We start from the raw sequence: 25,490 nt of genomic DNA, 5'->3' as shown, positions 1-25,490 counted from the left end.
CTTTCCGCCTCTTCACTCTTCTGTTAATGAAAAATCTCTAAATGTGAGTCAAAGTTCATGACACACACTATGTTGCTTGTAGATTCTGTACTAGATTAACGATGTAATGTCAAAGTGACTGAGTTACACGGCTTTTCAGTCACCTCAGGGCATCAGTTGGGCCTCCAAACACAAGGTTTAACTTTTTTAACTTTATATTTAGCTTTTCATTTCATAATTTATCAAGACTGCAAATGGTCCGGTGTTCAAATCTCATGGAAAGTACGAGTTTCTCTTCTGTTTATGGTGGAATATATCACACAAAAATCCTCTAAGATCATTTTAATATGAGAAGAAATTTACTGTCTGACAAGGTGTTGGGAGAGAATTGACATCACTTGAGTCTACATGGTAACTATAAAGCTACGCAATATCTTAGTGTAGCAAAGTGATAATAGAGGGAAATTGGTTTGGGAGAGAGCTTTATTGTCATTGTAGAAGACCAACAACAAGGTTGGAAGTGCATCTCCACTTGGTGTGCAAAATAAAATACAATGACCTCTAAAAATAGGGAAAAAAACTGGCTACATTTGACCAAAGTTAACATATTACATCATTCTACCTTTATTATCTACTTATGCTTTATTATTTAATATTTCAAAGGTTCATGTGTTAAAATTAAAAGGCAGTTGGGCTGGCTAAAGATTGATGATTTCATTTGAATGTAGGTGAATATTTTGTGGTGAAACAAAAGATTGTAATGCAAAATTTTATTATTTTTTATTTAAAAATGGTTTTCAGTATGTTAGCAAATTAAAAATACAGTCTACAGTTTCTTGACATGGTTTAAGCATAGAAACCTTCTGCTTTGTGTCCAAATGACTAATAATTTAGTATTATTTGACCTATGAGTGGAGCCTTTAGTACAACATTGGGAAAGAGGGAAACAGCTGGCTACATTTGACCAAAGTAACTAAAATGCATAATTTTACCTTTAATTTATTATCAGCTTATTCATTTATCCTTTAGTATTTCAAATGTTCATTTGTTAGGTAAAGATGGTTGGATGGGCTATATATTTATAATTATATTTCAATCTTTGCTAAATTTTGTTTGTGCAACCCATGATTTTATAGCAAAATACACATATGTAAGACTCTCAAAGATTTTTTTCAGGGGTGTTTGTGTTATGAAAACATACAGTAAAAATAGAGTTAACAGTTATTTTGCTTAGCACAAAGACTGGAAACCACTAACCACCTTATCCTAATTATAGAACATAATTATTTTTTTAGTAGTCAATTTGTAAAACAAATTACTTTAAATTTACTATCCATTCATGGGCTTTCTGGGTGCTTGGAGGTGGTTTTAGGTTAGCTGTGCCACTCTATTAGCTGTTGGCTTTTGCTAAATTTTAATTAATATTATCTTTCCTTAAGATCAAATCCAAGTCCTTCAATGATTACAGTTTGCTTTTCAGACATGTAATTCTAACGTCCACCCGCTAGAGGGCAGTAAATAGAGCCCAAGGGGGGTTTTACTTCTATTTCCTTATCAATTTGATTTGACCAACATTTAAACAGATTATAACATTTTAAAAGAAATTGTTATAAAATATTTTCGGTCTGCTATAATGTAATAAATGCAAATGTTTCTATCTTACATAAAGAAGAAAAGTTGATGAAAAACAGCACATGTGATCGGGTGTTTTGAAAAGTGACCCGTCATCTAAAAGGAGAAGGAAGTGTTTCTCTCACAGCATTACAGGAAAAATGACGCAGTAGACACATTGTCGTAATGTAGCTTTCTGAAACTTTAATTAAAAAACAGCCATTTTTTACGTTCACTGGATGATATTTGGAGTTTAAGCTGAAGTGGAAGGTAAGTGTGCGGGAAAGGAGACATTATAGTGAGATGAGACGCAAAGCGAGATGATTTCTCTCCCGCGTGCATCTGATAGAAAAGGCTGGTGGGTTTGTCTGTTGTAGACATTAAGTTAAGGTATATGTTTTTAGTCTATTTTAGAACATTTTAAAGCCTTTGAAATATATTGTTGTAGGAATAGAAACTTAATTATGTAGTTTCTCTTGAAAGTGAAACTTGCAGTAAGGTTAAAATACAGGCTTCTATAATGCAAATAATAGATAAATAAATAATTTATTAGAAAGATATAGATGTCTTTTTATTATTATTACAAAGAACTATAGCGTAAATGGGTAAACATGCATACTTACACTCCATCCCTGCAAAATAATAAACAAAGATGACAGCTTTCTACAATTATAAACAGAATTTTCCCTAAATTACAAGTTTGACTCCTAAATCCTTTGTTTTCTGCACGTAGGAGGAGGTTGAGCAGTATTTATTTCAGCTTTATAACTATAACTTGGTCTTAAAGTGAAATTGGTTATATCCACATAGTTTCCAACACGTAAAAGAAAAACTTGTGGCAGCACAACCAAACAAACCAGTTAAGCTTCCTTGTAACACACAGTCCAAATCAGCTTGTTGAAGTGAGATTTTAAAAACATTTTACGCTCTACATATTAACGTAGTTAATAATCTGCATCTCTTTTAATGTCTAATGCTAATGCTGCAGGAAATCAAACAAATACAAGTTACTTCCAGGACTTTGTGTTTCATATCCATAATTACTCAGTTATTATGGAAGTTTTTTCTTTTACATTTTATATTTTGCATTTCTGGCGTGTTATTCCGTAAATGTTATTACAAAAGCTTCTTGGTGCTTTGCTGAGCATGACTAGTAATAAGTTTGTTTTATCCAGCAGTAAACTAGATATTCAATTATTCTTTTTACTTTGGCCTCTAATAGCTTGAGAAATAATCAGATAATATAAGGACATGATCTTGTGTTGTTTCTACCACATTGTGGACTCTGCTCACATCCTATCACATGCTGCAAGAATGAGCTTTTATTGGGCTATAATAGGTTTTGTGAGGAAACCAGATGTAATGACTGACAAGAGACGGACATGATGCAGCTGTTCTGGTGTTTTTGAGCCAGATGTTGTCTTTCAGGAAAGTGACTGTGCACAGCGACAGCAGCGCTGCAATGGATCCTGAGCTCATAGGTAAGACGGAGAAGGTAAAGACGCTGAAGCAGTTTCCACCATATGGTAGCATAAATGGAAACTCCTCGGGGGACACCTGCCCAACGTGTCGAGGCACTGGACGAATTCCCAGAGGTTAGTTTTCTGCCCCTCGAAAAACATTTTGATTTTTGCTATACATGCTGCGTTCCACATGTTTCACTTTTCATGTTTCATTCCACAACAAGGGAAGTGAGCTAGAGCGAATGACAGGAACGTGGACTTTCACATCACTTTTATGGTGTTATGGCTTTACTTCCTATCTTTTTCCTTTTTCAGATCACGAAGACCAGTTAGTTGCTGTGATACCGTGTAATGATGTCAGGCTGCAACCCAGACGCACGTAAGGAACCTATGAGGATGTCTGTGCATGTGTGTTGTTGTAGTTTTAAACACTTAATAATAATAGATTTGTAATAGATTTGTGTCATTGCACCATGTCATTTAACTTGAGCAATGCTGCGTTTGTGCTTTGTGTTTCAGGAAGCTGTACGTGTGCATCTCCATGTTTGTGTGTATATTCATTTGCTGCCTGATCCTTTTTTTCCTCTTCCCACGGAGTGTGACCCTCACGCCGGTGTCGGTCCAGTCAGTCATGGTCTATTTCACCCCAGACGCCGTTGAAATGGATGTCATAGTAAGTACCGGTAACACCAGGAATGCAGTCAGATATACGTACTGTAACCTCTCTGTGTTGGGCCATAACAAATCATAAAAGGGGGTAGTATTTAAAATATGTGGAACAGTGTGCGCTGTTTGCTGCTCCTGGCTGTGTTTTTGCTGCTGTTGGTGCTTTAGCTTTGCTCTGCTGTGGAATGCATCAGAGACATCAATATGGACAAAGATTTCCTTTGTGGTTGCGTGAAACTCCTAAATGTTTCATACTTATATATACTTGCTCTATAGAGCACTTTACATGTGTTTCTGCCTCGTGTTGCAGGTCTGTAGCGTACTCCAGCCAGACAGTTGTGAAGTTGTTCTCTACAAGACAGAAAGATAACATAAATGAGCTTGTAGGGACATGCACATTGCCTTGATATTTCAACAGTTATATATAGATAAATGATAGTCGTCAGCATAACATCACACAGATTCAAAATGAAAGGCACATTCATGCCGGGAAAGTCAAGGGGATTTGGTTCAATTGGGCTCTTTCCTCTGGTTCGGTTTGCTTTCACACTGAAATTACTTAAACCACCTGGACATGGTCATGCAGTTACAACAACTGTTCACTAGGGGTGGTATTTCTGGAACAACCCCTGACCAAGAAGAAAAAAGCCCAAGGAAGAAGAAAACCTGGCTCATCAATTGGCCAAGGCCAAAAACCGAAGCACTATCCCTTGAGCTGGCTCACTCATAGCAATGGAGCAACATCAAGTTTATGTAGTCTTGTTGTTTCTGTTTTACTTTGGTGTTCAAACCTACTACGATTTTCACAAGAAGCTGACAAGTATGAGCAGCAGGCGGGCCCTCCACGTTACTTGCTATCTTTGCTTCACTAGCTGGTTTGTTTATGTTCACATTGTAGGCAAACTGCATCAGGGTTCACTCGCAAGATAACCCCCGGTTTTTAAGCGGACCAAAGTTTGGTTCTTTGGTCCACACTAGAGTTGAAATGAGTTTTAACTCTACTCCAAACCAACCGTACTATGTGTGAAAACAGACCAGGGTTTGTTTAAAGCCAACCAAACCGCACCAGTGGTAATGCACCGTAACGTTACAGAGGCATCCCACCTAACAATGCGAGTACTTAGGAGTAGGGGTTGGCAATATATCGTTTGCGGTGATACTGGTATCATTTTTGACACTGGTAGAAAATTAAATATTGTGATATCACATGATCACGCGTTTACAGGCCGATGACATCATTTAACAAAGCACAGTGTCGCTCTGTGGTGCTCAGCTGATCAAGAGAACTAGGAAACATTTGGAGAGCAAAGCAGGGTTTTTTGGGTTTTTGGTTTCAAACAAACAAAACAAACTGTAATTCACATGTTCCTAAAGACAGCACACTTCTGCCGCTTCCGATGGTAAATCCGGGCAAATACCGGAAGTAGCCCTGCCTCCATTGCACCCCAATGCAGCCAACTTAGCGACTGTTGCTATATTTTGATTATAGCTACCGTTTGTTAAAGCAGGAGTAACGACAAATCCAGCGATTTTTTTTTGGGGTGTTATAGGAGACTTATCTCTGTCTGATCTCCTGTCTGTTGGCTGTGTTGTCTGCTGTCATTTCTCTTTATAGTCACGTCTTCAGTCCTTGTTCGCGATTGTGAGATGATGTCATGATCATGGGCTGTGTTTGGATTTGGGTTCTATCATGATCATTGTTTGTGTCATGTGTTAGTTTTATCATGATTTTGGTTTATAGTTCTGGTTTTTGTCATGTTTAGTTTAGTTTCCTGTTGGTAGCTTCCCTTTGTGTGCTGTGTTCTGTTCCTGCCTCATTAGTTCTCCTGGTCTGATCACCCATTGACTTCACCTGCTCCTGATTATTCCCACTCTGTATAAATACCCCATGGTTTTCAGTTGTGGTTGTCAGATCCTTATATATGGTTTCTTCCCTGTAATGTGTGGTTCCCTGTTCCTGAGTATTTGGGACATAAACCCTGATACCAGCACCTTTCTACCTCCTGCCTGAACTGCCTGCATTTGGGTCCTCACCTCCACTGCTACACATAACAGATGAAGCTTTATGAAGCCTTTCAGCCAGTTGTTTTGCACAAGGGTCAATTTCTCAAGGTTTCATGTGCACACAAACCTATGTAGTAGTAGGGCTGGGTATTGATCAAAATTTTCCGGTTCCGGTTCCGATACCTTCATTTCGGTGCCGATTCCTGACAGGTACCTATTTCGGTTCCTATTTTATAATATTACCCCTTAAAGAAAATTTCATCACAAATTTTATTGCACGTATTGGTTTATTTGCGCTATTTCCATTGCAAAAATAAGAACTCAAGAGGTAAGAACTCAAACATCTTCACACTATAAACACACACGTGCAGACACACACGTGCCAATGTAATTAACAATTTTTCTTCAAGAAAATTAACATGTCAGCCTTCTGACGGTGCTTTGCTCGGTGTCAGATGAATCCGAGCCCTCCTGCAGAGAAGTCGGGAGTGGCAAAGTCGAAGTCGACTCCGAGGCAGAACTTGTGGGAGAGAAAAGTGTGCAACTCTCCGCTCTCAAATTTATTCCATGGACCGTAATTAGATGTGTTGCTGTTCTTGCAGACGATGTTCTTGTCGCATATATTGCAACGCGCAGTAGATGTATCATTCTTGAGAAAATATAACCAGGCTTTCAACTTCGGCATTTTTGTAGACTTCGTCAATGCATCAAACATGGAAAGACGCTTGAGAACGAGAGGGGCGTGATCAGTTTGTGTACTTCATGCATGCGGACGTTTCAGCCAATCAGATGACAGCTACTTACACATGATAAACCTCTGGGCACCGAAACTTGGAACCGACAGACGAGGCATGTTTCAATACCAAGTAGAACCGTCACATTTCGGTCGGTGTCAAGAAAGAACCGACATTCGGTGCCCAGCCCTATGTAGTAGTGTTGTAAAGAAAAATGATTCTCAGATATTGATATCAATACTGAAATTTAGTATTGAGTTAGCTAATAATAAGCACAGATATCAACACTTACATGGACCAGCAGCAGCTACTTGTTGCACCCATTGTTTTCAGTGTTGCCAACTTGGTGACATTTATCGAGTTTTCAGATCCCACCAGTTTTCAATTTTCACTCCCACTTTTGGAGAAAGACGTGAAAGCATGCATCGTTGACTCTTCTCACTAAGCAGCAGGTGCTGCCGCAGGCCCCTCCCCCATCCAGAAGGACTCAGAAGAGGCTTGGTCTTCATGCAACAGCAGTCCCAGCTCCCAGCTGCAGTCGTATGCAGCTGCGCAACATGCAGACTCAGTATGAATCATGCAAAGCTGCCACTGGCTGATCCCGCCCTGGCTTACAGTTATTATTGTAGACTGTAGACAAAAAACATTTCAAAAGTTTGTCTTTTTAAATATTTTTTTATTAATTAATCTAGTTAATAAAAAAAACTAGATCATCATAACAAGTTTGTTGTTCTATTGTTTAGTGTTAGTATTGTAAAGAAAGGGACACTTAAATAAGTAAACTGACAAGCTTTGTATATTTTGCACTATAGTGTCCATCACTATTTCTTCTCATAGTTTTGTTTTTGTTGGTTTCTTATTTAGCAGTGCTTTCTGTTTTTAACTTAGTTTAGTTCAACCTTCTGCCTCCCGTCTCATAGTCCAACTTTTAGGCCCTATTCCTCATCTCCTTGTAAACATGGATTGCAACAGACTGTGCAAACATGGCCTGACATGCACTGATGTGTGAGCTCCTCATAGAAAAGCACATTTGTGCTGCGTTTAGGTGCTGATGGGAAACATTTCAAGACTCAAGATTAACATTTGACATCTCTAAACATGTAAATTTAGACATTTTAAATGTGATTATAGCATCATTTAAATCAGGGGTGTCAAACTCTGGTCCTCGAGGGCCGGTATCCTGCAGGTTTTCATTGGTTCCCCGATTTAACACACCTGAATAAAATCAAATGGATCCAACAGTTTCTTGTCAACTTCTTCACAAGAACCCATTAATTTCAGTCAGGTGTGTTAGATCAGGGAAACAATGAAAACCTGCAGGATACCGGCCCTCCAGGACCGGAGTTTGACACCCATGATGTTAATATATATATATATATATATATATATACCATCGGGTATATATATACCTCTATATGCACGCCATATTTTTTATTGTAAGGGTCAGAATTACATTCACATGACAGGCTGTAACCAGCTGCCATCCTTCTACGATGGTCAAAGTACAACAAGACTGTTTAATGATGGAAAAGTGTCAGTTGTGCTGACATGCTGCATATCTTCTTTTCTAGAATCTCATCAACATCACAAACAAAAACTACGTCCCAGTTCAGATTGTTGACTTCACCATGCAGGGTATTGTTGCTGATACGGTTGTGGGGAAGATCAAGATATCTAACATGACCGCCATCCAGCCCCGTTCGCAGAAATCGGTGAGTTTTCCTCCCAAGGATCAATAAAACCCAGGATATATTTGACACACCATGCATTCCTTACCTCCCTTATCCTCTGCAGAACACTATTCCGATCGACCTACATCTCTTTGACAAAGGTTTAAAGTAAGATTTAAACCTTATTTTACAGAAATACATGAAGTAAAAATCCAACATCTGCATGTGTCAACAGATGTTTACATTTTTCAGCTTCTACTGCAAGTCGACCACGTTCAAGATTCACACGTTGTTTCTGCAGCTGCAGTAAGTAACCTCAACGTAAACGGAGGAGATGGACACGTCCGCTTATCTGGAAGCCATGGGCTTCCGCTGCAAACCACAGAGCAGGCTGATTTTATAAAGTTCTTATCCTTCACAGTTGAATCTTTTTTATTCTATAAATGTCCTCTTCAGATAACTTAATGTGAATGATAAGACAGTTAGGTTTTGTTTGTAAGTTTCACTGAAACTGGAGATTTAATCCATTAAAATAGACATTTATGCTTTTTAAGCTGCTGCTTCTTTTGTTTTTCTTTGCACATTCCTCACATTTGACCAGAAAAATAAACTATCTGACTTTCCCTGCAGTCAGCTTGAGGTGGTCATTACGCATCAAAATGACGATAAATGTTGATGTTTGTAGTTGCAAACCGAAACCTATTTAAATTTACTGTCTTTGAACAGCTGGTTTCTGGTTAGTGTTAAAGTAAGTCACTGCTTAAACTATTCTAACTATATCTGATTAGCATTTGGTGATAAGTTATGCGTGCAGCAGGTTTTTTTTTTTTTTTGCAGTAACGTTGACAAGTGCATTTTTTTTTAATGGTTAGAAAACCAAAACAAGGAAGTAGAAGATACTAAAATGCTCTGGAGGCAACCACCAAGACAAGATATTTCTCTAATGCAACAAGCCCACACAGTCATTTGATTCACGTGAAACTATCGATCTGTGTATCTTAAAAATGTTGTAATATGTTTTCTTTCTTTCACAGAATGACGATGAATATTTCTTATCTCTCTCACACGGAGCAGCTGTCTCTTGAAACATTTGAGTATATTGACTGCGGCACCAACTCAACCATCCCACATCCTGTGAGATGACGAAATTTTAACTAAAACCACCAGTGTTGGACCATGTCTTTATCCCCCTAATGTCTAAATGCATCTTTTATTTAGCAGAATTTAATCAGTCACTACAATAAATGAAGAGCATTGATGTTTTAAATGAACAGTACTGTGCAAATGTCTCAATCCACCCCTAATTTCCTTTTGTTTGCATGCAAGGACCCAGATGTGGTTGTAATCTTTTAAATTGTCTTTAGCAAGAGTTCTCCAGGCTTTCTGAAAATTTGTTCATGTACCTGATCATTTTCAGAGGAATGTGTTTTTTACAATTATTTGTTAAACCACTAAAAACTCACCTACAAATGATTCAAGTCTAAAAAAGGCTCTTAACTCAAGAGAAGAACTAGCATGACATCCCATTTATTCAGTTGCATCAGTGCAAAATACCAAAGACAACAATGTTTGTCGGACATTAAATCATTTTGTAGCACTAATGTGATTCTAAATTGGCTTTTAGTTGAAGACTTTGCATATCTCAGTGTGATGTACAGTGTGGACTTTACAACATTTGAGGAAATTGGACAAAAGAAGAAGTGACAGGCCTGTAAACTAACAGTATCTGAAAGTGACGTCCTTTAACAGACTGAAGGACCTGATAGATGCATTTGGGCCTTCACTTGATCTGTCTAGAGGTGTTTCCATGCAAGAGTAGCAAGAATACATTCTTAAGGAAGGAAAACAAGTAGAACTGGACTGAAAATCAGTGACAGCAGGTCTGATGGAGTGATGGGTCCATCCTAGAGCCCAGACCTTCACGTGACTCAATCAGTGTGGGATCATATGGACAGAGAGCAGAAAAAAAGCAACCAACATCCAAAGTCCTTCAAGAAGCCTGGAGATCTGCTCCTGAAGACTTCTTGGAAAAGAGGGTTCAGACTGTGATGACGGATAAAGCTGCACAGACCAAATATTAACTTTAAAGTTAGTTAATGGTGTACAAACTAAGTTTTTTAATTTGATTTCTGCATTTTCTTGTTTGTTTCTATAAAGCACTTGTTGATGCTTTTTAGAAATTTGTGTAAATATGTATTGTGGACTATGAGCTCTCATAATGTTTTTTTTTTGCCTTAAATTTAGCTTCTTTTTTAAATCTTTGTGTAAAAGAGTTTACCTCTGATAATCCTGTTATTTGCACTTTATTAAAAAAAATATTACAGTTGAGACTATTTATGCAGTTGCTGTTATTTACGCGAAACCTCACATCTATTTTTTTTCTTTTCTTTTACTTTTTTGGCAGTAATTCTACATAAAGACATGACATTTTATTATTGTTTCCTGACGTGAATGATGAGTCATTGCTGTTGTTTATGCAGATATGTAAAAAAAAAACAATCTGATAATGCACAAGTTTTAGTTTTCTTTGTTGGGAGGCTGAGATAAAGATGTGTAAAATAGTATAATTAACCACAAAATAATATTACCACTGTACTAGGGTATTGAAGTGGCAGATATTTAAAAGAAGTACACAGACATTTTATACAGATTTTTATGTAAATGAAAGGGTTAGGTAAATAAAATATTAGAGGAAAAGATCCAGATTACAAACTATTTATGCATGTTTTTCCATCTATATTAATTACCACAAGGTGGCGCCAATGTGACACTAGAAAAAAGTTTAATATTGGTAAAATACTACAAATAATTATGCAGGCCTACTATGAAATAGCCACATATTTACATCTTAATATATATTTTAAATTAATATTTTATTAAGTTCATAAATTTTTTTGATGTTTTATTTAAGACATCTAAATAACAATCACATGTTTTCCCAATCATACCTTATAGAGACATAAAAGGGTGTTAAAGAAGACAGAAAATATAAATAAAATTAATCATTGTGATGAAATGAGTTTGTGTTCCAGTAAAATCCAAGGATAACAAATATGTCTTCAGCTGTGTTTTTAAGTGTCAAAAAGGGCACATTTATGTAACCATTAACTGTTCCTCAGCTTTGGGGTCATCAGTGCAAAGGCACACACTAACTCACTAATCAACCTTCACTGAGAAACACCTCAAGTTAGTTATTGAGAGGTCTGGAGTAAAGACACAGAAGTACACATATGGAATACCGATTGTAGGACTAAAGAGATACCTGAGGGGCCATGGGCCACCCCAGAATATGACTGCCCATGTCTGACTGCCATGTTGTGCCAAACAAATATAAGATATAATGGAAATTATGCTTTGTGGACTTTCCACTTGAAAGGGTGAACAAAGTAAGGGGGAGAATGAGGAGAAGACAGAAGGAAAGTGAAGACAAGAAAAAGGAGACAAGATTCAAAAGATAAACAGCAACGCCAACAACTGTACAATCAAAAAGCAGAAAACATTGTATTGCGTCTGTAAGAAAACAAAGCAGATAATCATCAGGAGCACTTAAAAGAACACAAAATAAGAAAAACATGAACACCACCACCAGCAAGAAGTACATAAAAAGATAACTACAACTTAATGCAACCACGCCCCTGCTCGGATCAGAAGCAGACAAAGACCCGAGACCCAAGACCTAGGCAAGCAGCAGCATGGAACCTAGGCAAACCATCACAGGGAGAGCATGCACCCTCTTGCAGATATGGAGGATAGGCCCGAGGGATCCAGGGACAGCATCAGGCTGGCCCCATTAGACACACAACCCTATCTTGTCTGGTTCTGTGTCCATTTTTAAAAATATTCAAAAGGTATTAAGACAAACACAATAATTTTAAAAACCTTCTGGACTGGATTGAACGCTATCTTGATGGAACAATTAAATAATCGACTCCAAGTGCAGTAAGGTGTTATTATCATGGCACCACTTCTAGCAGTTTCTGCAGTTCGCAGCTTTCGCCTGCAGGTGGCGCAAAACAGCCATCCAGGTGGCCGTGACGTCACGCAGGCTGAAGGTGGTGTATATGTGTGTGTGAGCTCGAGCTCTTCCAGAAATCCTCAGAGCTGCTACTCCTGCTGACAGAGGAGAACCGGACCGCCGGGACAAACACATTCCTCGTTAACTATGGCTGTTTTTACCGCCTGCGGATAATTTCACCGATCATCTAAAAGGTACGAACACTTTCAAACGCACTGAGAGGAGAGGATCCTTTATTGTTTTATGTTTTTTTTATTCCTGTTTATATATTTTTTAATCTTACATAGATCAGTTCAAATCAGTATTTTCAGGCTGAGTCATTAGAGGACATCCAAGTTATTTAATTCCCCCACAATTAGCTGTTTACAATAAAAACGTTTAATAGAAACTAAATAGAAAGATTTCACACAGGAGAGGAACGCTGAGAGCTTTAAAATTCTGATTACACAGTAATAAAAATTTCATAGGATTGGAAACGTGACAGTGCGTTTTGCCTTGGCAATCAATAACGGATGAAAGACCTTCTAATAACACAAATTTATCATTTTCAGGATTTTGTAGTGTTGTTTTCCTGCACACATGTAATGGCTGTAGTCTGTCCTAAGACAGCTGTTTGATGGATATCAGGATGTCAACAACAACCGGATTAGAGCTGCTGCTGCTGCATAGACAGTAAGCAGAGGGAAGCGGTAGATTCATACTGCATGTGCTGCATTGAAATCAATTGCCCTCAAGAAAAGCCTCACAGGTTTAAATCGTTTTAAGAGGATTAGGCTGAGCAAATAACTAACAGAACCTCAGACACCACATTTAAGTGCTTTTTGGCCCTATAATGTGCCTCAAGATGGTTATTATTTATGTAGCTTAATCTAAATAGAATTAGAAGTGACTCCAGTGTGGATTAAGTAAACTGTGAGGTAGTTGTTTTACAGCAAAGTGAGAAATCCAACTGGAAATTCCACATTGACGAGTGCAACTGCATCAGATACTTTGATGCGTGCTTTCACAGTATCTGAAGTCATTGTCTGCCCTGCATTCCTCAGCTGATGATCTTGAGAACCTGTTATCATCTTATTGAATGTTAACCCAGTCTCTCCTTGTGTTCTGATAAGGTCTCCTGCATCTTCCGATCCTGTTTGCCTGTAAAGACCGGGAGCAAATGCCAATCTGACTGAGAGGATTAAGCCAGGAATCTGTCACCTCACCTGAGTAGGTGTGAATTGCTGGAATCATGGGGAACCAGCTGACTGATATCGCTCCCAACACGTCCTTCCTGCCAAGCTTCCAGAGTCTGCATGTGGTGGTGATCGGCCTCGATTCAGCCGGCAAGACGTCTCTGCTGTACCGGCTCAAACTGAAGGAGTTTGTGAAAACAATCCCCACTAAGGGGTTCAACATGGAGAAGATTAAGGTGGCAGTGGGAGCATCCCGGGCCATAAACTTCCAGGTGTGGGATGTGGGTGGGCAGGAGAAGCTGCGGCCACTTTGGAAATCGTACACCCGGCGGACAGACGGGATTGTGTTTGTGGTGGACTCCACCGAGCTGGAGCGGATGGAGGAGGCCAAAGTGGAGCTCCATAAGATCACCCGCACCTCTGAGAACCAGGGCGTCCCCGTGCTGATCCTGGCCAACAAACAGGACATGGACACGGCCTTGTCCATCAGCGAGGTGGAGAAGCTGCTCTCTGTCCACGAACTGAGCATGTACACTTTGTATCACGTGCAGAGCTGCAGTGCCGTGGACGGTCAGGGTCTGCAGCCGGGCCTGGAGAAACTGTACGAGATGATCCTGAAGAGGAAGAAGATGGTGAAGCACAACCGGAACAGAAAGAGATGAATTCTGTGGCTCACACTGTGGGTGACACTTGAGATTTATCCAGTGTTGGGACACTTCCAAGCTCAATAGGAGAGCGACTGGTGCAAACTAAAAACAATTACGCACGGCCTTCGGGTCAGCAGGAAAGGATTTGCTCATAATACTGAAGCCGTATTGACGTCTATGTTGTGCAGCTGCCATTTGAAAGCTAACTATAGATTTATAGGAAACCCTGATAACAGTTAGTCTTCACTAAGTGCTTTCCCAAACTTTGATTTAAAGAAGACAACTAGAGCTAATGTACAAACACATGCATATCCAGTGGGAAGTTTTTGGAGACGAAAACATGAAAAATATCCTTATAGTCCTTCACCGGTTTGCACAGATTCTGCCCCACTAAATGGCTGTTTTTGTTCCACAGTGTTTCCCCAAAATATTTATTCAGTGCTTAAGCGTTTGTGCTGAAGGGGAGTTTCTTTTTCTTCTAATATTAATATTTTTGTAAGTGAAATGAAACTGTATCTAGCGGTGACGGAGCACCAATAATATTTAGTTTCATTGCCATGGAAGAGCAAGTTAAAGTGCATTCCTGTCATAGCCACAGATGTTAAGCTTCAGTTGGTATATAATTAGTGTTTATACAAATTGTAAATTTTTGTAAATCTGGAAAATGAATAAATCTGAACACTGTGCAGAATATTCCTTGCTATATTTCTATCTTTTAGGTAATGTTACTAAATGATTAAAGACCTGTGTGGCTTTCATGCTTAGAGCCAAAACAATTAGCAACTTCTCAACATTTGAAATTGTGTATAAACTGAATGGCTTGTTGTGGAAAAACCCTCGCAGACATGCAGTTCCTCAGCTCTTTATCATTACCAGGTTAATCTTTTGGCTCTCTGGCCTGTGACTCTGCTATTTTGGTTCGCCATTACCGCTCTGGTTAAGGCCTGCTGAGCACCAAACAGCAGAACACGGAGAAGCTAATGAAAGTTATTTCCTTTGGGAGTTAACAGAGTCCAGTGTAGATCTAAAAGAGATGGGCTATTGTACTGAAAATACGTACTTGTAAGGAGAAGACTTCTTGCCAATTTAAAAAGTGATAATGTTTAAAAAAACAAATATTGTAGGTATATTGGACACAAAAATACACTGGGTTTGAGGGCGACCATTTAAATGTCAAATCCTTGAATTGTGGCTCTTCTTACTATTCATGGCCGTCAGAAAGGAGGATGTCCTTCCCTTCCCCCCAACTAAGACTGAACAATCCGTTTAGTTTGATTCCCACCTCCTGCTGTCTACCAACTGCTGACAGTTTAATTGCATCAATTAGTGGTTAGGTGGTTCAGAGATCCTGTTGTTGCTGTCGTGATCATGTAGGGCTGAACCACCTTCAGGCCATGGTTGCTTCACAGCAGATACCCAGTTTCTAAACCCCAGGGAAAAAAAATCAAGTATTCCTAATTAGATATCAGCTTGAGTTCATTGTTTGGTTCCTGAAGATGTTTCTGCCCCAGTTCTGACTGGCTAGAGGCTTAAAACAACTGCAAACTAGTCATAATGTTAAAGATGAGACACAAAACTCACATTCAGAGTTTCTCCAGTGTCTTGAAAACACATCTGCAAAGCTAAATTTAGCATTCGCTGTTTTCACTGCTAATGTAACATCAACAATACAAAGAGTCACAACATCGTCCAATTATGTCACATTATGGGATTTATTATTTTGCATCAGTGATCATAAAAAGGGAGAACTGAATCCTAAAAAATGCAGTAACATATGTCTGGTAGTGCTGCTGGTGGGGGGATTTAGGGCTTTGAACTTCTAGTGGAGCCATTAGCAACCTTGTTGATCCCAACGGATCATAATGTGGATTGTTGGCACAAATGGGTTGTTCAGCTAATCACTCTGATGTTGGGGCTGCATGAATTAAAGTGTGAACGATGCTGAAACCAGCTGAGGGAAAACAGGACTGCTGGCAGACGGGTGTTGCCTTAATCCACCACCTCTGTTAAATGATGGTCGCTGGATTTAAATGTCCAGCTCTTAGTTATCACTCATTTCTTTATGTATTGCAAGGCAAACTGGAAAAAGGTGCAGGGATTTGGTTTTACTCTTCATCAAAGCCTGAACCTTCTTAAAAAAAGCTTTATGTTATTTCTTGAAGAACATTATAAAGCTTGTTTTGGATATTGGCTGCCTTTTGTTTCATTCTCTGTCCAGATGATCCCACAAAGCTTCAGTAATGTTGAGGTTAGGGATCTGAAGAGGGTCCATTACTCCACCGGACCTGTTGTTACAGATTTTCAGTCCAGTTCCTGAGTTCTTGTGTATTCTTCAGCCTTTTCTTCATGTTTCCCTTCATTAAGAAAGGCGTCTTGACTCTGGTTCATCCTTTTGAGTTATGTGCATTTTTGTGCTTAAACAAGTCACAGGTCAGGTAGAAGGTCTGGACTGAAAATAATTGGAACAGCAATGTCCAAAGAAAAATGTTGAAAGACCTTCAGCAAACAGAGAAAACCATTGTTCAAGACCAGCTTAAACTTTTACAGAATGTTTGACTTCTTGGAAGCAAAATATAAAGACTGAAGGGCCAAATCAAGACTTTTGCACAGTAGTGGACGGGTTTGGGTTGAGACCAGTTATGATTGTAGATTACTGTAAAGAGGTACAAGGAGTGCATCTAGAATATCTTTAAAGGACACAACACAACCTTCCAGTTTCCTACTGATATAAAACACACTCTCATGCATCCTAGAGAAAAACAAAGTGGAAAAAAGTGACCTTTCTTTTCAACCGGCTTCTGCTGTTCCGTCTTTGTGTGTCCTGTACACTAATGGGTTTTAAAACACTCATTTTTTTATGTGTTCTGTTCAGAAACTATCAAAGCTATTTGTGATAGTTTTGTCATAGTTTTCAGTAGTTTGTTTTTTAACATAAATCTCGTGCTGCAGCTCATAAAGGACATTATGCAAAAAATCCAAAGTTGCAGGTGTGTGTGTTCCTGCTTTGTTTCATCTCCCATGATGAGGCAACTACTTGTTAGCTGCTCGCATGCCTCCTGCCAGGCGTCCTTAAACACTAAATGTCAAGCTACAGTTGCTTGCGCATAGTGTGCATGCAAATATAACACTTCAAGAGACCCATACAGCACACATGCACAAACTGACTTCTGTGACCTCACTGTCCCCATTATTCACAACACTGAGCTCATTAGAAGTTTCAAGGGTGTCTTTTGCAGAATCATCTTGACACAGCAGCTGGTCCCTGAATAAATTTGCATCATGATGTGGGGTTTTCAACAGCTGAGACACATTGTGGACATTTGGAGGTATCAGTCAGCCAATGCAAAACACCTCAAATACTCTGTGACTGAGATTCTTTGTCCAGAACAAAAGGTGTGAAAGACACCAAGGAGAGGGGTTGCTATGCCCTGCAGCATTCTGCACACCTGAGCTCATCCAGGGGGTGAAAAACCTGAAGGAGCTGCATGGGCAGTATCTGTTTTGCACTGTTTTGCATGTTTCAGTCACACACTGTGCAGTGTTTCTGTTGCTTCCCAGGGTGAAGAGGTGGCTGACAAGAAATACTCAAGAGAGAAAAGCCTTGGGGGCTATGTGTCAGGGATTAGACCAAGGATATCTCATGGAGACAGGTGTAACCATGGTAAAGGGTTGCATAAATCAGAAAGATGCACACTACTGGGCTTTAAAAACAAACAATGATAATTGCATGTCTTTAAAACCTTACATTAAAATAAGGACTTGGAAGTAATGCTAAACAAACAACACATTTAGTGCTAAAAATTTGATTATTTATTCTTTTTATTTAGTTAATTATAATTTTTTATCTGATACACTTGTTGATGCAACACATTTGTCTTCATTTGTCTACTAAAACTGTAGGAGGATGATTTCTCTACATAAGGGATTACATAATAGTAGTTGATTTTTATAAATTCTGGTAAATAATCTCTTCTGAGAATCTCTAGAAGTCTGCAAATGGGACAAATATTTAAAAAGAAGAAAAAAAGGCTACATGGCTGTAATCTTCAGGCCACTTAAAAAGTACTATAACATTTCTGTACATTTACCACTGTTTTTACTGTGGACTTTAACCTACGGTTGAAATATTATGACATGGACCCACCTAACCAAAAAGCAGTTGTTGTGGAAAGTGGTTTATCCACCCTGCCCCCATATGAAATGTTGGGGTAACATGAATCGATGTCTAAATGGTGGAGAAACCCTCCAGGGAAATGGTTTAAGGACTGCATAAGTGCCTGATATCTGGAAACCTGGACCACCAATTCTGTTTAGTGGCTGTCACTCCACAACATTCATTAGTTAGACTGCATTTGATGGAGATTAATACTAAATAGCACTTTTTATGTAGAATATGCTATTCAGCTCAACATAATCTACGAATTTCTGCTTACAACAATGTCAGCTACAAAACACATCAACATATCAGTCAGATTATGAGTCTTGCTTTCACAATAGAGTTCAAAAAGTAAAATCAATCCCAGATAGCAGACTGGGTAATCAGGGTTAATTTTGGCACTTGTGACTCCATTGTGTTATGCAGGGCAGACGTAACTCAAAGGTCATGAGATAAGCCTAAATTGGATTATTATAGTTGTTGTTTGAATCAGTTTTGGCCAAAATGTCACAGTAGCTTTGACATGATTTAGAAGCAACTACTGCAAGGGACCAAAAACCAAAAGAAAATACAGATCATGTAGATGGGTAACTTTATTTGTGAATGCATAGTTGAACAAAATCATGGAGTAACAGGCTATCATCCATAAGATCTCTTTTCAAGGGAAGACCTTTCAGTAAAATATTGCCTAACCAACTGTGTATATCACAAGACATTGTAAATAAATAAATAAATAAATAAATAAAAAGTGTATTTGCATTACTGGCTAATATTAGTCAAACAATAAAATATAAAATATGATAAAGGAAGATCGCAACTATTTTTAAACAACTGTAAACATATTTTGTTCACAATTTTGAAAAAAATTGATTTTCTGGCATCAAATTCAGCAAATTCGACAGTGTTTCAGGGAAAAGAGCCAGATGAGAGTGATTAGCACATCTGTGGTGTGTTTCTAATCAGTCTCCATGTCTTTAAATGCAGCAGCCTGCTAAGCCCTCAGATGACGCTGCAGAATAAGGATCCTGGTGGTTAGCTGCGGATCTATTAACCCTCACTGTGCTCTTGTAAAAATGTAAACTGGAGCAAAGCATAAAGTCTTGTAAAACTGCCCATTCTCTGTGTAATGAAGAAAAAGAATTATATTAGCCACAACTGCTTTTAGGCTACAGTAGGCAATATGCTAATCATGCTAGCAAGCTGATTAGTGGCTACAAAAACAGCTAAGCAAATAGTGGATAAATAAAGGAAATATTCCTCCATAAAATCTTATGTTTAAGTAAACTTTTAGGTTTGTGAGGTAGAGTGTCGGATGTAGCTAAAACAGCTAAATAACGGCTTGGGGAGCTAAACCAAACAACTGTTACAGTTAAACATTGTCAGCATGCTAGCATGTTCATGAAGATGTTGACGAAGAGCATTGTTTAGCATAGTGTTGACATCATGCCTCCCGTGGTGTTTCATCTCAGAATAAATCTAAATTTATTTAGCTATTTGCTAAATTGAAATACTTCATTACATTTGAGGATGAGTGAAATGATCACTAAAGTTTTTAGAATAAGGGAAATTATGCCTTTATCAAACTTTAATTTGCTGAGAAATTTGACACAAAATTCAAATTTCTGCTTTATTCACCATTAGGAAGAAAATCAAAGGGCGAAAGTGAGCATGATTTATCCTTTGTGGAGTATGAATATCCCAAGTTTTTTTTAAAGATTGAGGGTAGATGTGATATTTCACTGGATAACTAAGTGAATTTATGGATAAGACTTTTATTTTCACTGGTTTAAAAAGAGAAAAAAAGGGGGTCATTAACGTTATTTAGATTCATTCTCTGACTGTGGTGTGGTTTAAGGGAAATATGTATGTGAAACCAACAAATATGCAGCTAGTTCCCATCAAATCCAGAACAGTCTTGAAATTCACCAAAACAACAATAACGTTTAGCTGCAGTCTCCTTATAACCCTTTATGATGAAATGCACCAGTGAGCTGGGCACAAATCCGACCTCTTAACATGTCCACCCAGGCTTTAGACTTAATTTTCTGTCACCATGGTGACCCAAAGACAGCAGTCACCAAAGAGTGACCTGAGAGACTCAGCAGTGGGGGTCAAATTGCTTCTTGTTGCTGGTTGTCCAATCCTGCTGAGGTTACTGGGGGAGGGCAGGGAGATGAGAAAAGAAGCTCAGATCAATACTGAAATCTCAAGATCACCCAGTTGTGCAATCTATCTCACTGTTTTTTTTTTCTCCATATTTATCTGCTTCTATCTGTCTGCTTTTTCTCTGCTTCAGTTTTTTTGTTGATATTCCCAGTTTAGCTTCCTCTCAATGTCCTTTGCGCTGCATTTAGTTGTATTGATGCAATTCCCTATGAAATATCTCAGATTTCACACCAACAGAGCCTTACTAGGACATCAAACTGGATGACTTTGCTGTGCATGTAAGGGGAGGCTGGTGCAGAGGGTAACTAGTTCTGTGTAGGGGACATGGTGCAAAGTGAAGGCCTTTGGGGAGTTCAAAAGGGCCAATGTTTGTGGGAGGGCTAGATTAGTTGCTTTAGCTTTTATTGAAAGGTCATAAAGCTGCCACTTGGCCTTCTTTTAGAGTCGAGCCTGAGGATTGAATAGATTGCAAAGGAAGCTGAGGCTTCAATTCTTTTACGCTTGGGGCTATAAATGAAAGATAGCATCAAGGCTGTATTTCTTGGTTGTGAAAAACACAGTGTCACAGTGGGAGGAGCTTAAATGTTTGTGGCAAATCACCTAACCCTAACCCTAACCTATTCAAAAACATATGGATCCAATTATTTCCTCTTTTTTCCCTTTTCATTAGCTTAAAGACAACCACTTTCATTGTGTTGGTAGTAAGCGATATCAATATCCCTGCTACAATATAATATCAGGGAGCATTTATTTTAATTAATATAAACTTCTTTCCCACTGACTCAGAGGAAAGAATGATTTATTCTCTAGAGAAGCCACAGAGCAACAGAGGGTCATATATTCACTATGATTTAAATCATATGGAGAAACTTTTTAATTACTTGAGATGCAAATAACTATACTGATGATTTAATGCATCCACAAAGCATCAAGATTCAATTGTTTGTTTTTTTAGTACCTATTTATTGCATTCTCCTGATGATAGTGTTTCAAAATTATGCCATTTTAAGACATTAAATCACTGTTGTTGTATTTTGGATACCCAAACAGGCTGCTCAATAATCAGAAAGATACACAGATGCACCTCCTTTGCATATATTTTTTTTATTTAGTGTGGCAACAGTTAATCCTAGATAGTCTGTACTCCCACACCATCACCTTGGGTCTACTACTGATCCCACACAAGGATTACCCAGAAACCCATCTGGCGTGTGGTAGCTAGCGGGGGTGTACATGAGCTGTACCCAGTGGTCACGAAACACCAGCTCTTGTTAATCCTGACTGGTGCTGCTCCTTACAAGCAGACAGGCCTCTAAGCTGCACCCCAGAACGATGTGGAGCAAACATGCTGTGAGGTGATCAGAGCTAGTTACTGTATGTGTGTCAGCGAGGCAGTGGCTGCATCTGGAAATGTGCTGATGTGGGAAGTGTGGGACTTGATTTAGTGCATCAGAATAGTTTAATTTGACAGAGGTGACATAATTGGCACTGTTTAAGATTTACTCAACAGATCATAACTGTGATGAGGAAAGCTGAGAAGTCCCAGCTTTTAGATTAAAAAAAAACAAAAAAACTCTAAAACAGATTGGATGTAAATCTGTTAATCATTATTTTATCATAATGTTATAAATCAACTTGTAAAAAACAGCTATGATACTGATGTTTTTGGTTTCACAAAATGACTCTAAAATGCTCCGTAGCCTACTTAAGCTTCAAAGCGATTGTTATTTTAATAATGATTTAGATATTTTCAAGTTGGTCTTGTGTGTGGTACCTGTAGTGAGTGGTCAGAGCATTTGGAGAATCAGAAGAAAGGGAAGTTAAAGCTAAAGGCTACTCAGAATGGAACCACCAGATTATGTAACTGGGGTTTGATTAAGAGACACAATCTACTGTCACGTTTTTACCAGATTGAACCCTTTTGTCTTCAGAGCCACCTTAATTCATGGTGCCATAGAGGCTTTGGAAACATTCCTCCATTTTGCTTCATATTGACATGATAGCATCACACAGTGGCTGCAGATTTGTTGGCTGTGCATCCACGATGAGAATCTCCCGTTTTACCACATCTCGAAGGCGTTCTCTTGGATTGAGATCTGGTGACCATGAAGGCCATTTATGGGCAAAAATATTGGATTTGAGCCACTTTAGTCTGCAGTGTGAATGGAGTCTTAAATCTTTCTTCCCCATACTGATTTTTGATATGAACTTAAGCAAGTCAACTTGACCACAACGAAATGTTTGCATGATGACACTTAGGTTATTTTGTCTCTTAAAGCAAAACCTCCTTTTGCTTGAAACTTTTGTTGTCAGCAAAGACACATAGATAAAATGCACCAGATAATCAATACACCTTTATACAAGCAGTTGCTTTGTCTTCTGCTCTAATAATATAATAAATACATGCACACAACATAATTTCCAGTTCCATTTGCATTTTCCATCTGCACAGGGGTAGTTTTCATTCCACTGTTATGTTATTTCTTTCAAATAAACAAAAGAAAAATTTTTGGAATTTGCATGTAAATGTTTTTGTATGCACAATTGTTACTTTTTGACATGTTTGAGAGCGTAAAATATACCACTATATTGTGTCCTACCTTAACAAAATGCAATGTTATGGTTTGAATATTTTAAAGATTATGTTAAATTTAGTTATTTTCTATGATTATGATGATAAAGGGTGAATTCGAAGGTTTTTATTTAGACTATGTCTAATGTACTGGTTTAGTTTTTTAGCTTTTTGCTATTTGCTTTTTAAATCAAGTGAAATTTGGCTGCATCTAAAGATGACTCAGTCAACACACACTGCATCTTTGAGATCTCTCTGTGTCTATATTAGGCTTTTGTCGACATTTCCCTGCCTGAAAGATAAAGATCAGTGTGTGCTTTGGTTCTCCTCTATGGGAAGCTTGGGTTTTGTTCAGTCTTGTGTACAGACAGGAAAGCACGTGGGAGTGGGAGTGCACGTGAGGTGTGGAGCTCGTGGATATGCATTGACCATTTGTGTGGAGTTTTTCTCTACTTGTGATGGCAACGCTGTTATGATCCTTGTTGAAGGGTGATGTGTTCTGTTTCTATCATTTCTGCTGCCACTTTCTCTGCTTCACACACATAAATGTGTTTGAGGTACAGCATCTTGGATATTTGCCTCAAACTATAGCTGTCTGTTTTTCTGACTGGGGAAACATCTAATCTCTCATCAAGGAATTGCAATACTCTTTGAGCTTAATGGTTTATTGTTGCATTCTTGTTGGAAACAAAAGATGATGCAACTCGAGGTTCGTTATTTGTTCTGGAGGGTTCATCTGTTCCACAGGATCATTATCATAAGATCGAATTTTCTCCACTGCTTTAAAGATATTCAAATTTTCCTTCTGAAAAACCTCAGAAATGTTTGGCTTGCAAGTGATGTGGCAGATCAATCACACACGTTTAATGTAAATCTCACACAAAAGGACACACCAACAGATATGTTAAAAAAGAAGTCAAATGCTTGAATGAACCTGCATGAAGCTGTACATATATAGATGGATAAGGATATAAAATCATATAATTCTAAAAAGTTAGTGTTACTACACACTTTAAATTTGCTACTCTACTGAGAAGTATGTCAGGAAAGAAAGACACACACATTAAGGTAATCTGTGTATAAGGGCCTGCAGACTGTAGCATGGACAAATGAACCCAGGAATTTTGTCCAAAATTGTGAGGGGTAATCCATGCGGATCAGATCTGGTATTTGGAGCTTGCTCTCCCAAATGAAGCACCCATTGTGGTCCTTTTGTTAATCCTAGCAGTGTTACAGTATTACACAAGCTACCACTTCTTTTGTTGCTTTTTCATGTTATTCTATCAAAGATTTCTTTGTTTAGAGATCTGAGGTTGGCCAGAATGTCGGGCATCTGCTGACAAAGAAAGAAGATTAAAAACAGTGCAATGGAGGTAACCAATAAAAACATACCCATTCCCTAGTGTCCACCTCTTCCAAAAATGCTGCTTCCATCCAGTTTTTATGAAGCAGATTTGTCTTGAGACTTTTACTGAAAAATAAATCGATGGAAATTACTGGAGTAATGAAGTATGCATGTATAGAGAGCCTGAGAAGATTCTGTACGCTTAGCTTATTGTAAAACCCAGACACAAAACAAAGCTAACTTGGCACTAAACAAAAAGAGACAGCCAGCTTCGAGAAACAAAAAGGTTTCTGCAAAAGTTTAAATTATAACTGTCGTTTAACCAGCTATATGATTAATATGTAATCATATAGCTGGAAATGCTTTAAAATTAGCTTAGCTAACACAAAGCTGGAAGTGAATAAAAAATGGTTTAATGTGAGTTGAAATTCAGAAACCAGTAAATCAGTATATCAAGCAGCTTATCTTTGGTAGTTTGAACCACTTAAACAAAATGGAAAAGCTAAAAAAAATAGTTCAGTTTTATAGATGATGCTAGCTGATTAGCTACAAACAGTTTTAGGCTAAGCTAAGGATCTTCTGCTGCCAGCTTTTTGATAAATGAAAAAGAAAGAAAGATACCAGATTAAATATTTTGCATTTATGCTGACAGGAGCAGACTAGTTGTACAGGTTAGAAGCTTATTATTCATCCAATTGTCAGACTTTTCCTTTAATATATTTTCTTTCATTGTTTCATTCACTTTCTATGTATCATAGACTGAATAAATGTTTTCTCTACTCAGTTTAAACCCCACTTCAGTGGTTTAAAATGATAATCTCAGTGTTTACAGTGAAGCTGAGGAGGATTAGTACTTTGCAAGAGACTTTAGCTAAAAATAAGACCTCAGCTCTTTGTCATTTGTAATATTTTTGTACAATATAAATGTAGAAAGACATGGCTAAAAACACCTGGCACTTGTAGGTGACATAGACATACTCCTACAGTTAATTTAATCCAGTTAATCCAGAAAGGACTTTATCTAGGGAATATTCCTAGGAATCACCGGTAGAATGAGACCAGCAGGTCACTAGCAATCTTAAGTCCTGTCTAGACAGGAAAGCTGATGGATGGAAACACACTGCACGTGCAGACCCACGTGTCCTGCCAAATTGTAAAATGATGAATGAAAGAGTCTTGTAGAGGAAACCGGATTATTTTGTGTTGTTTAATCTTTTTTCAAAATGAAGAATGCACTGAATCCAGTCTGCCTCAAAAGCTGGTAAAGTCTCCCACCTAAGTCTCCTA

The 25,490-nt window shown here is 38.3% G+C and overlaps 2 protein-coding genes across 3 annotated transcripts; both read left to right on the top strand.

Annotated features, from left to right (window-relative positions):
• Positions 1 to 1,710: 1,710 nt before the first annotated feature.
• On the top strand, positions 1,711 to 10,462 carry tmem106a (transmembrane protein 106A). Of its 2 annotated transcripts, XM_041974713.1 has the most exons (9): positions 1,715 to 1,866; positions 2,839 to 2,847; positions 3,018 to 3,185; positions 3,369 to 3,432; positions 3,573 to 3,726; positions 8,029 to 8,169; positions 8,252 to 8,295; positions 8,380 to 8,433; positions 9,162 to 10,462. In XM_041974713.1, exons 3-9 carry the CDS (start codon positions 3,053 to 3,055, stop codon positions 9,268 to 9,270), a joined length of 699 nt encoding a protein of 232 aa, XP_041830647.1. In that variant the 5' UTR covers positions 1,715 to 1,866; positions 2,839 to 2,847; positions 3,018 to 3,052; the 3' UTR covers positions 9,271 to 10,462. The 2 variants fall into 2 exon arrangements, with proteins under 2 accessions (XP_041830648.1, XP_041830647.1); XM_041974714.1 differs by lacking the exon at positions 2,839 to 2,847 and having other exon boundaries at positions 1,711 to 1,860; positions 3,019 to 3,185.
• A 1,745-nt stretch (positions 10,463 to 12,207) lies between these two features.
• arl4d (ADP-ribosylation factor-like 4D) lies at positions 12,208 to 14,657 on the top strand. The gene is made up of 2 exons (XM_041973041.1): positions 12,208 to 12,336; positions 13,255 to 14,657. The coding sequence occupies exon 2, from the start codon at positions 13,374 to 13,376 to the stop codon at positions 13,977 to 13,979; it is 606 nt and encodes a 201-aa protein (XP_041828975.1). The 5' UTR covers positions 12,208 to 12,336; positions 13,255 to 13,373; the 3' UTR covers positions 13,980 to 14,657.
• The last annotated feature ends 10,833 nt before the right edge of the window (positions 14,658 to 25,490 follow it).

This window comes from Melanotaenia boesemani, chromosome 21 (assembly GCF_017639745.1).
Source record: "Melanotaenia boesemani isolate fMelBoe1 chromosome 21, fMelBoe1.pri, whole genome shotgun sequence".
Classification (NCBI taxonomy): Eukaryota; Metazoa; Chordata; class Actinopteri; order Atheriniformes; family Melanotaeniidae; genus Melanotaenia; species Melanotaenia boesemani.
The sequence above is the reverse complement of the archived record's forward strand: the minus strand, read 5'-3'. Positions and strand labels throughout refer to the sequence as shown.